Genomic DNA, 10,847 nt, shown 5'->3' on the forward strand with positions numbered 1-10,847 from the left:
TCCTCTCCTCTCCTCTCCTCTCCTCTCCTCTCCTCTCCCTTCAGCAGACCACAATTTATTACATCTCTCTTGGGAATGTCAGAGCTGGACAAAGTGGGTTCTTTGGACAAATTATTAGATACATACATTGGATGTTTGTTTCATCTTTACTATCATGCTGGGGAAAAGAATGGAAAAGGGTGAAATGAAAGACATCACAAATTAGTCTGTGGTTTAGGTATGTGGGGCTTTTTTTCTGTGCAAGGTTAGTGCTGACTTCTGTCACTTCAACAGTGATTCAAGGCATGTCCATACTTTCCTTAGAGCAGACAAGTTCGGTTTTACTATTGAATCTTGTTCACTACCTGCCTTGCCTGCACACAAAGACAGAGGACACAACGTTCCTCCCTGGAGCTTTACTGAGCAGGTGGGAAATGATTATCCCACACTTTCATGCCAGTGTCCCAAAGGGTGTTGTCTTTTCCAAGCAAGCCTGTCTAAGTGGATTTCCTTCTGGTCTGGCTGATCTGTTGTGGGGATCTGGGATTCTTGCTCAGGAGCAAATACTCTTCTTCCTTGCCAGGCATGGAGCACAGGGAAGGGTCTGCAGGAAGGAGGAAATCATGCTTCCTTTGCCTCCTGCAGCAGCAGGGCTGCTGCAGAGCAGCAAACAGCCCCACACACAGTGCTACTGCACAACACTGACTGTAGCTGACATTGCAGGGCTCAGATCAGCAGCAGCCCTACTGTGCTTGCAGAACACCTCTCCTTTCGCACTCATACAATCTTCTGTATGGCAGTAGGAACACCTACAGAAAGCAGGGCTCCACCTTCAGGATGATAAATAAATGGTAAATATTTCCACAAGCAAGGACAAACACTGTGAAAACATCAGGAACTCTTGGCCACATGCTTCAGAAAAAGGAAATCTCAGGACTGATAGGAAACTTAGACCAGCCATCAGAGTGGGAGGAGTTCCCACCCTACACCTGCATCAACTTCTATTGTGTTACACATGGAAGGAGAAAACTGCTCCTGATTTTTCTCTCAACAGTTTATAAAGAAACCATCATCATCAAAAGTGGAATGAAAAAGAAGGGCAAGGGGTGTGCTTGTTCTTATGTGCATTAGAACACCTGTAGCCATTTCACTGTCCACCTTTGCCCATCCAACCTTTTCTGATCTCTGAAACTGCCTCTTTCTATCTCTTTCAGAGCTCCACCGCCACGAAAGCATCCAGGAGAAGAACGTAAAAGAAGCTAAAACCAAGTGCAGAACCATTGCATCCCTGCTGACAGATGCACCCAACCCCCACTCCAAGGGGGTGCTGATGTTTAAGAAGCGCAGGCAGAGGGCTAAGAAGTATACATTGGTAAGTTTTGGGAGTGTTGATGAAGACCGCTCCTACGAGGAGGAAGACGGAGTTTTTCCAACTAGTGAATCTGAATTTGATGAGGAAGGTTTCTCTGATGCCCGAAGCCTAACTAATCACTCAGACTGGGACAACACTTACCTAGACATTGAAAAATCCAAATCTGACTCTGAACAGAAGGAGGAGAAGCAAAAAGGTTTGACTGAGGCCTCAGGTAAAGGAGCACGATTATTTGAGCAGCAGAGGGAACGGGCTGGGAAGTACACAGTTGAGAAAACTCCAGTGCAGAAGAGTCCAGAGCTTGCCCCGGCTGCCCAGCCAAAGCAGGGCACAGTGAACGGAGATATGCCTGTGCCAGACAAGGCAGACAACGTGCCCCTCAGCATCCATCTGGAAGGTGTGCAAATGCCCAGCAAGCAGCCAGCCACCATTCCCACTCAGCTCCTGACTGCCCCCAGCCCCACTTTCTTCCCACCTCCCCCAAGCACCCCCGACCCCTTCTCTGCAAGTTCAACAAGCATGTTCAACAGGTCTGCACGGCCCTTTACTCCTGGCTTTTCTGGCCAACGTCCAGCAACATCTTCTGTCATCTTTAGGCCATCTGCGCCCAAAAAACCCACTGAAAGTCTGAGTGGGCAAAGCACGGGGGCTCCCCCTTTCTCACCTCTGGTTCCAGGAACACCTGCCAATGCACCAGTGCCAACACAGCGTGGTCCAGTGAGCTCCTCCACATCTCTGTATATTCCTGCACCAGGAAGACCAACATCACCACTGGAGTCACAGCCAAAAGGGGGAGGAAGCACTTCAGAGATCAAGCCTTCTGCCAACACTGCCCGGACATCCACCACCTCTATCTTTCTGTCAAATCCCTCAAAGCCAGGAGGGGATATGGCCTCCACAGCATCCCAGCCACGAGTCCCAGGAACAGCCTCTTCTTCATTGTATATTAGTCCAGCACCATCACAGCACATGAGAAGCAGCTCCCCTCTGCCAAAACAGCCTTCTCCTGCTATCACTCCAACAATGCCACGACCTCCTTCGGATCCCTTAACCTCCAGGGAGCAGAGGATTTCTGTGCCAGCTCCCCGCACAGGCATCTTGCAGGAGGCTCGCCGACGGGGCAACAAGAAACCCATGTTTAGTAAAATTGAGGAGAAGAAGAAGAATTCACCCAACCCTGAGCTCCTGTCTCTGGTGCAGAACCTGGATGAGAAGCCAAAAGGTGACCACCCTGGGGCAGGCTTTGAGTCTGGGCCTGAGGAGGACTTCCTCAGCCTGGGTGCTGAGGCCTGTAACTTCATGCAGTCCTCAGGCCGCAAGTTCAAGACCCCACCTCCAGTGGCCCCCAAGCCTCAGCAAGATGCTGGATTAGTAAATGGGGCACAGGACATGCCTCAGCTTAAAGGCAAGGGGGCAGAGCTCTTTGCCAAACGTCAGAGCCGCATGGACAAATTTGTGGTGGAAACAACACCGAAGCAAGAGCACAAGCCCAGGACCCCCTCTCCATCCCCTTCTCTACCCTCATGCTGGAAATACTCACCCAACATCCGGGCTCCCCCTCCAATAGCTTACAACCCAATGCATTCCCCTTTCTATCCCCTGGCAGCTAGCAAATCTCAGGCTAGCAAAGCAGAGAGCAAAGTGAAAAAGGCACCTGGCCAGAAATCAGGGATCAAGGTCATTGATTTAATGCGCCACCAGCCCTATCAATTAAAGTCAGCCATGTTCTGTTTTGGGGATCCCCCAAGCCCCAGCACTCAGAATACTCCTGGTCAGCCAACCCCACAGGCTAGCTCATCCTTCATGGCAGCCAAGCAGGTCCCTGTGAAAATAGCCAAGACCCAGGAGATTCGTCGCTTCTCCACGCCAGCTCCCATGCCAGCCTCCAGCAGCCTGGCACCCACTGTGCTTGTGCCCCGCTCAGCCACCACGCTGGATGAGCCATTGTGGAGAACAGAAATGGCCTCTTCTGCCCCTGCCACACCAGCACCCTTCCAGGTGGAGCTCAGCCCCTCCCCTAAGCCATATCAGAGCTCCCCAGAGCCTGGACAGGTGGGACAGGGACCTCCTCTAAACTCAGCCAATGCCTCTCGGTTTCAGGTGGCCAGGCCCAAATTCTCTGCAGCAAGAACAGGCATGCAGGCCAATGTGTGGAGGCCAAGTTTTGGCCATCACTGAGGCAGGTACCCCTCCCATCCTGTCTGTGGCTCCTCAGAGATAGCGCTTGTTTTGTCTTTCATGTCAGCTCAAGTACATTGGGATGAGTGATGCAAAATGAAGAAAAAAACCTCAAAAAATTACTGCCCTTTGGCACCACCCCCTTCCCCAGCCTCCCCTTGGTCTCAGATGAGATACTTCCTGGAAAGGCTTACTGGCTGTGGCTACAGCAGGAGGAAGAATGTGGAGAGAGGGCACATGTGTGGTAGAGAGACTGGGAACTTGTACACAGCAGCAAAACCCTCCTCCAGAGGGGGTTAACTCACATGGAGACACACATGAAGCAGTAGTTTTCCTTTCCCAAGGGCTTTGGAGTCACCCCTGCATGGAAGCAAACTAGGAGGCAAGAGCTTTCCAGGAAGAGAGGGTGAGAGGTGGGAATACAGAACAGAAGCCCCAGCTTTCCCATTAGATTGTTCTCTGATCCTCCCATTCTGCACATGTTCACCTGTGCACACACACATGCACACAGCAATACTCATCAGGGAGTGAAAGGACAAGTGGGGCCTCACCTGGGACATTTCTCCCAGACTTCCCTCTGTGGGGGCATGGAAAAGAGGGCAAGAGAGCAGAGTAAGCAGTGGTGTTTGCCCATGAACATGTGGGCAGTGTGGCCTGTGCCCGAGTGGCCACGTGTGCCTGTTTCTCCAGTCACCAGTGCTGGGGGTAAAAGGCAGAGTCATCCTAGCTGGATGGTCTGGAATTAGTTTGCCAAAGAGGGGCTTTGAGGGGACTTGATGGGGCTATCACCAACTGTGGGAACTACAGAAGGAAGTATCCATTTTGGAGGATACACAAAGTCAAAGCTAAGCTCAGGCAGTGTTTGGTTGGCACCAAGAAAGGCCCTGCAGCATCTGTCCCACAGAATAGGATATGGGTAATGTAAGTAGAAAGGTGGATTGCACGGAAGAAGGTAGAGTTGGCTTTAAAATGAGACAGGACTGAATATGCATTTGTACATGATCTTTTTGCTTTGTTTAGGACAGAAATGTGGCTAGATTAGAAATGGGTCACGACATAAAACTTGCTGAAAGCTTTGTGATGAGGGGAAAATGGAGGGCCTTTATGGACATTCTCAGCATGGAAGTGGAGGCCAAAAAAACAAAGTCACAAGTAAAATTTCATACTAAATTACTTAGGTATTATTGTGGGGCCTATTTGGTAAAAACTAAAGTGCTCTGAGAATCCCAGAGGATCTGTACTCCTACACATATACAGAGTTCAGTTTGCTGGTGAAGCTGGGAAAACAACTGGTTATTCATTGAGTGTCCCAGGCTAGCCTCCAACTTAATCCCTACACTACAGGCATACAGGAAAAAAACCCACTGCCTTCCCAAGGAAGAATTCAGCATATTAGTAGGGACTGTGCATGTGTGTGTGCATGTCATCTATTCTCTGGTTTATACAACCCCCAGTCATTTACCTTCTGCTTGTGGTCCTCCTTTGCTAGCAGCCACTTTTCCAGTGTGATCCCACAAGTACACCAAGAAAGCATTGCTCCTGAAACACTGCTTCCAAACACAGCAGATGCCCCAGCTGCAGGGAAGGGGTTTGCCACCTCTTTCTGGGTCAGGATTGCCCAGACTTTTGCTAAACCCTTAGGAATGCAGGAGGCAGAATGAGGTTCTCATAGCCCTTTCTCCTTGGGACAAGTCTCCCTTCTGTTAGACTTGCTCCTCTCTTTCAAGCAGTAGCCATTCTCTGACTGGACTGAGCAGAAACTTTGGATATATAAAAATGTAGGTTTGGGGAAAAAAAAAAAAAAAAAGAAATGTAAGTGGTTCTGAAGCAGTCTGTAGGCAGTGCAGCTATTGTTATTTCATACTAAATCTAACCCAACCTTCCTCTCCACAGCAGGAGCTTATGATGTATAGCTTTTTCATAACTGGTGCTCTACTTTTTCTTGGAGGCTTGAAAGTCTTTCTTTGTGAGCACCTGGGGATTTTTCACATATGTTATCCTATGAAGAAAAAGAAGGCTGTAAAACTTAGCTAGACAACTTTGGAAGGGAGATAATGAGAAAAAAGGAGAATACACAATTCTGCCTTTGAATCCTTCACAGTCTGGCTGGACTTTTTCGCAAGCCCATGTTTGCAGTGCACATTCCTTCTGGCCCTGAAACATATAATGAGCATGCTGGGGAGAGAGGACAACAGAACTTACACCTCACTTGGCACACTATCAACCATGGGAGAGGATTGTGAGAAAAGCTATGGGAATACCTTGAGTTAATGGACAAAGGTGAGGCTGAGTCAGAAGAGATGCTGCAGCTGGTTGTATGACATAGGAGCAGCCAACATGAATTGATGAGGAGATTATGTCCCTGAAAAGCCCCAGAGAGAACGTCTTAGGAGAAATCATCACCGCAGAGTTAATTCAGATCACCAGAATCCACTTAGCTCCAGTGAAGGGAAGCAGCCATGCTACAAAACGTATCTCAGCTGATTGCTTTCTCACTCATCCTGTACTGCATTGCATTGCCAGTGTTTCTGAAAAAAAAAAAAAAAAGAAAAAAAAAAAAAAAAAAAAAAAATACCTGTGTGCAAACTGAAGCTCTGTGACTCTTCCCAAACATGGAGGGAGGAATCTTCTATTTTATCTAGGAAAGCTCTACAAAGGAATTCAAGAAGTAGCAGTTCTCCAAAAGCTTTGTCTCTCATCTCCTTGTGGAGTGTTGTCTATCCCTGGCTAGTGATTTAAGCCATTAGCCTTAGACAGACAAGCTAGCCCAGGCTGAAAGCATTACTGAACTCAGGTGTAGAGAGGGGTTGTGTGGACCAGAGGAAGGGTGCTCAACATAATTCTGCAGTCAAGAAATAACCTCAAAGTCTGAATCTTACTCCAGTATCCCTTTCCCTCAGGCCCCTAAAGTTAAGTGCTCTCAGGGCCTGAAAGTCTCAGGGAATTCATTTTGCCACTGGAAACATAGAGAAGTCTGACCTTAGTATGTAAGGGAGATTGCATGGGTTTAGTATTTTGGTGATCCCACTCCAGATTTCTGGGAGACAATAATTTCTGCTGAGGAGTGATTGCCAAACACCATTCAGTGTTAGATATCATGATTGAAATGAGTGGAATAATTGCATTTTCCCCATCATTTCGGATAATGTAATGGCAGGAAATGGAAAAAGTTGGGTTTGATTGGAGAACAAATATTAAATATAGAAGCAAGGAAAATAACTAGGAGGCTGAGAATCCTGCATTTTACTTACACCCTTGCTTCAATGCCATGTTTAGAAGCAAAACTGAAGTAGTTTAATGTATTTCAGCCCCTCACAAACTTTTCTGCATTCTATGCTGACACAGGATTTGATCTGCAGAAGCAGAGGCTGTTGCTGATGAGGCCTGCAGTGCTCATAGTGTATCCCAAGTAAGGCCTGTAGATGCAAGTATCATGATATGAGAAATAATACTGAGATGCATCTGTCAAGTTGTAAGGAAGAAATCTGAACTACTGCTGGCTTTAAGCAGCTCTGCTGATGTCTGCTCATGAAAATGCTGTGGCTGGTCTGTTAGAAAGGTCACAGGTGAGGTTACAAGGAATACTTATGGAACATGTAAGCTTGTCTTGAGCCTCTCCATGTCTAATTCCTCAGCTGTTGATCAAGCACAGACATAAACAGTTGTTTGACAAGTTTTAGCTCCCACCTGCTAAGTTATAAGCTGCAGTGGTAGGCCAAACCCCATTGTTCCCTTGTTAAGTATTTGAAGATGTCTTCATGGGCTCTGATTTAAAATTGCCTATCATCCCTCCTCTCTAGCATGCTGCAGGCTACACATTGCAGCTATGGCAATTCAGGGGTTTTATCTTTGCTTCAGAAGTAACAGTCCCTTCCCTCTCAATATATGGGAACACTTACCAGAGATAACCTCAAGATCCTGCAGCACCTGGGAGGAAACATCTCAGAAGAGACTGATGTGATGAGGAGTCACTGATACCAGACATGAGCACAGTGTGAGGCAAGATTGCTCCTCGTAAAGAATATCCCTTTCTGCTAAAATTGCACCCCCTATTAGATTGTTTTCCTAGAAGAGACCCATCAGTGCTCTGAAAATGGGAGCCCAGCAGCAGTGCTCTGTCTGGTGAAAGATGTGACCCCAGATGAACAGAGTTGGCATCTTTGTTTATGGAAATACCTTTTTTCCTTTTCTGTTTTGTCTTTTTATTTTTCCCAATTTAAAATCACTTTCTATTTGTTTGTGCAGAAAAATAAACTTGTGATATGCACTTTAAATGTGTCATTTAAATGTGTGATTTGTCACTTTCTTTGCTTAACACCCAGGAGGAATTTCTAACCACATGCATTTAGCACTACCTACTACAAACTGCTAAGGATAAGAGAATATAAGGAGTTCAAAAAAAGGTTGGGATATCTCAGCAATAAAAACACCTAGGTTGGACTTAAAGTCTCTATGCATTAAAAAAGCGCCATGCAAGCAAAAACTTAAGTGAGATCCAAAACTTTGGTACTACAGACTATAAAACACTCACTGACAGGCTGAAGACATTTGTGGACCAGCCTGAGCTGGCCTGCCCCATCACTGCCCCTCAGCCTGTTCTAACCTAAACCCTACCCTCTTCTTGTAAATCCAGTATCCGTGAAAGTTGGTAAGCTCAGATAAAAAAAAAAAGTAAACTCACATTGAACAATTCAATTTAATACTAACCAAGATACCTGAAAAACAAGTCATTTAGAAAATCAAATATATCCCATTATATTCTCAGGCTCCAAATCAAATCCTAACTCTAAACTTAACATAATTCATATTAAAGTCTACTCAGTTTCTGGATCCTGAGAGGTTCATTGTGTACAGTTTAGGACAAGTCTTAGCAGGTTGCCTTTCCCAGACATATCTCACTCACAGATAATTCCTAAGCACTGTAAAAGACACTGAGATCAGCTGTAGGGTTAGACTGCAGGCTAAGGACATTTGTTTAAGTATAATTTTGCGGATGTTTGTCAGATTAATAGCAAGGAGGACTTCCTTTTGCAGTGGTCTGGAGGTAGGTTTTAGGACTATCCAGCATATTTCTGATTGACTTGCCATCAGAAAATACAGAAAGGGGCAGCAATGTTTGCTGATGCCTAACCTAAGCTTCTTTCCAACCAGAAGCACAGCTCCCAAAAAAGTAAGTATACAGATGCACAGGCTGCAGATTAGGACTGCATCTTGTTTTGCCTAATAAATCTGACATAGTAGGATTATAAGCTACTCCAGATGGTTTGACACATTGCAGGACAGTTGCTGTATCTAGGACTCTTAATTAAATTCCCTGTTAACCTCTACAACCTTCTCAAGTGAGAGTCATTTCCTCTCAGAGAAGATCATGTCTGAAGGAGCCAGACAAACAGACTTTGAAAAGTGGAACAGGAGCCTGCCAAGCCAAAGGATTTCTATATAGCTATATAGCAGGCTAGCGATTAACTTGGCCTTCAGTACCCACCTTAGAGAGAAGTTTAAAACCAGAAAACAGTAAGGTGCCTAGTGGAGACATCTACCCCCAAGCAATCATACGCGATGGAAGGAGAATGTGCAGCTAAGAGCACAGCAGGGAAGTGTGCGGCATGCAGGAAAGACAAGGCTATTCCCCGACAGCACAGACCTATAGCTTCAATGGCCACTAGATGTTGCCACTGTTCTCCTCTGAGTTACCTGGGGCTTTGGCATTCGCCTCATGTGGTGTTAAGTCTAGAGGGTTTAAGATCTTAGGAAGTCCTTTCTTCCTAATCTATCCTCTTTTGACGTTCACATATGGTGTTGCTCAGTCCCACATACCAGAGGAGAAGGTCAGGCTCATACCAGGGAGTTTTGGCAGCAGGGGGCTTGCTGCAGCTTGGAGGGGATTCCTGGGTCACGCAAACAGGCTGCCCAGCAAGTAACACACCATGGGAATGGCAGCAATTTCCACACACACTCCAGCTCTGTGGTCAAATCCTACATATTTTGCGGTCTACATCTTATTGTGCATTAAGCCCACTTAGCGGCACTAGAGAGCCTGGCATTTACTGTTTCTCCTATTTTGGTGTTATGAAGTACTGAAAAGTCTCCCTCATGCCTGTGTAAACTGACATGAAAGAAGAATATTCATGAAGAATACATTAAATATTTTACAATAACAATAATTATATTAATCATCACCTGAACAATAACCAGAAAAAAGGGCCAAATCAAGAATTTTGCAATTTTTTTCCAGAACAGATTGAATCATGTTGGAATCTGCTGTTTATGAATACTTGAAACATAGATCAGTCCTGGGCAACAGGGAAAAAGGAGAGCAAGAGCAAGGTTTAATTCTCAATCTTTGAAAAGTTATAGTGGTGAAGACTGATGCTGTTTTCCTGACTTCTGCATGACCAAAATGTGCTCTGGAGACAGCTCTGCTGCTGATGCATCTTTGATATGCTGCTTGTGTCCATCTAGAAGCATAATAAGGCAGATTTTGTATCCTAATCTTGAAATGTGTTTGTAGGCATTGACAACCTGAAGTTAGACCATTTGAAATTAGGTGTACAAGAATGCAGTGCAAAAATAAATTTATTTTGAAGAAACATGTCAGAGAAAGGAAAACTTTGTTTAGGCTGTTCTCAGGCCACTATAACGAAAGGTGTATTTGGAAAGAGGGAGGTGGTCACAGTGACAGAAAGACAGTTTCTTGTATGATTATAAACTCTCTGAAGCGCTGAAAAGTCCTACAGGCAGCACATGTACAACCCTACTGTCATTAATGGAAATTCCATGTACTTAAGCAAGGATTGAATTATGCCACCACACCACACCACAGTCCATAAACAAAACTAAACCACCTCAAGCACAGCTTGTAGCGATTCAAAACCATTAGCATTGACTAGTATAAGTGGGTAGGATAACAGAAAAATCACTGATGTCTTCCTCTCAATTCATTGCATAATTTATGATAGGGGTAGAAGATAGGTAGAATATTACCAGTGCAAAAAAGCCATTGACCTGCTGAACCTAGCACTGTGGCAGGACACAAGTGAAGTTTCTGCTAGATCTACAATTGACATTTATAGACTTGTGAACTAGACATTCCTATGTCACAGGAGAAACCATGTATAGAAAGGAGCAGGATTTAGTTCTCAGTGTGGTAACTAAAAATAAAGACATATAATTTCATTTAAACATAGCATAGGAGGTAAGAGACTCAGTTTAAGGTGTGTCTTGGTGCTTAAGTGTCAGACACAAGAGTGCTTTATACAAATCACTCTATAAATCCTAGTGCCACACAAATAGGTTCAAGGCTCAGGCTCTATTGAGT

The 10,847-nt window shown here is 45.4% G+C and overlaps 1 protein-coding gene across 1 annotated transcript in view; it reads left to right on the forward strand.

Annotated features, from left to right (window-relative positions):
- SYNPO2L (synaptopodin 2 like) overlaps window positions 1-7,803 on the forward strand; it is a 39,410-nt gene extending 31,607 nt beyond the window's left edge. Inside the window, exon 4 of the mRNA XM_015633843.3 lies at window positions 1,194-7,803. Within this exon, the coding sequence (XP_015489329.1) occupies window positions 1,194-3,529 (2,336 nt within the window). The 3' untranslated portion in view covers window positions 3,530-7,803. The remainder of the gene's footprint in view (window positions 1-1,193) is intronic.
- The last annotated feature ends 3,044 nt before the right edge of the window (window positions 7,804-10,847 follow it).

Source organism: Parus major, chromosome 6, assembly GCF_001522545.3.
Source record: "Parus major isolate Abel chromosome 6, Parus_major1.1, whole genome shotgun sequence".
Lineage (NCBI taxonomy): Eukaryota > Metazoa > Chordata > Aves > Passeriformes > Paridae > Parus > Parus major.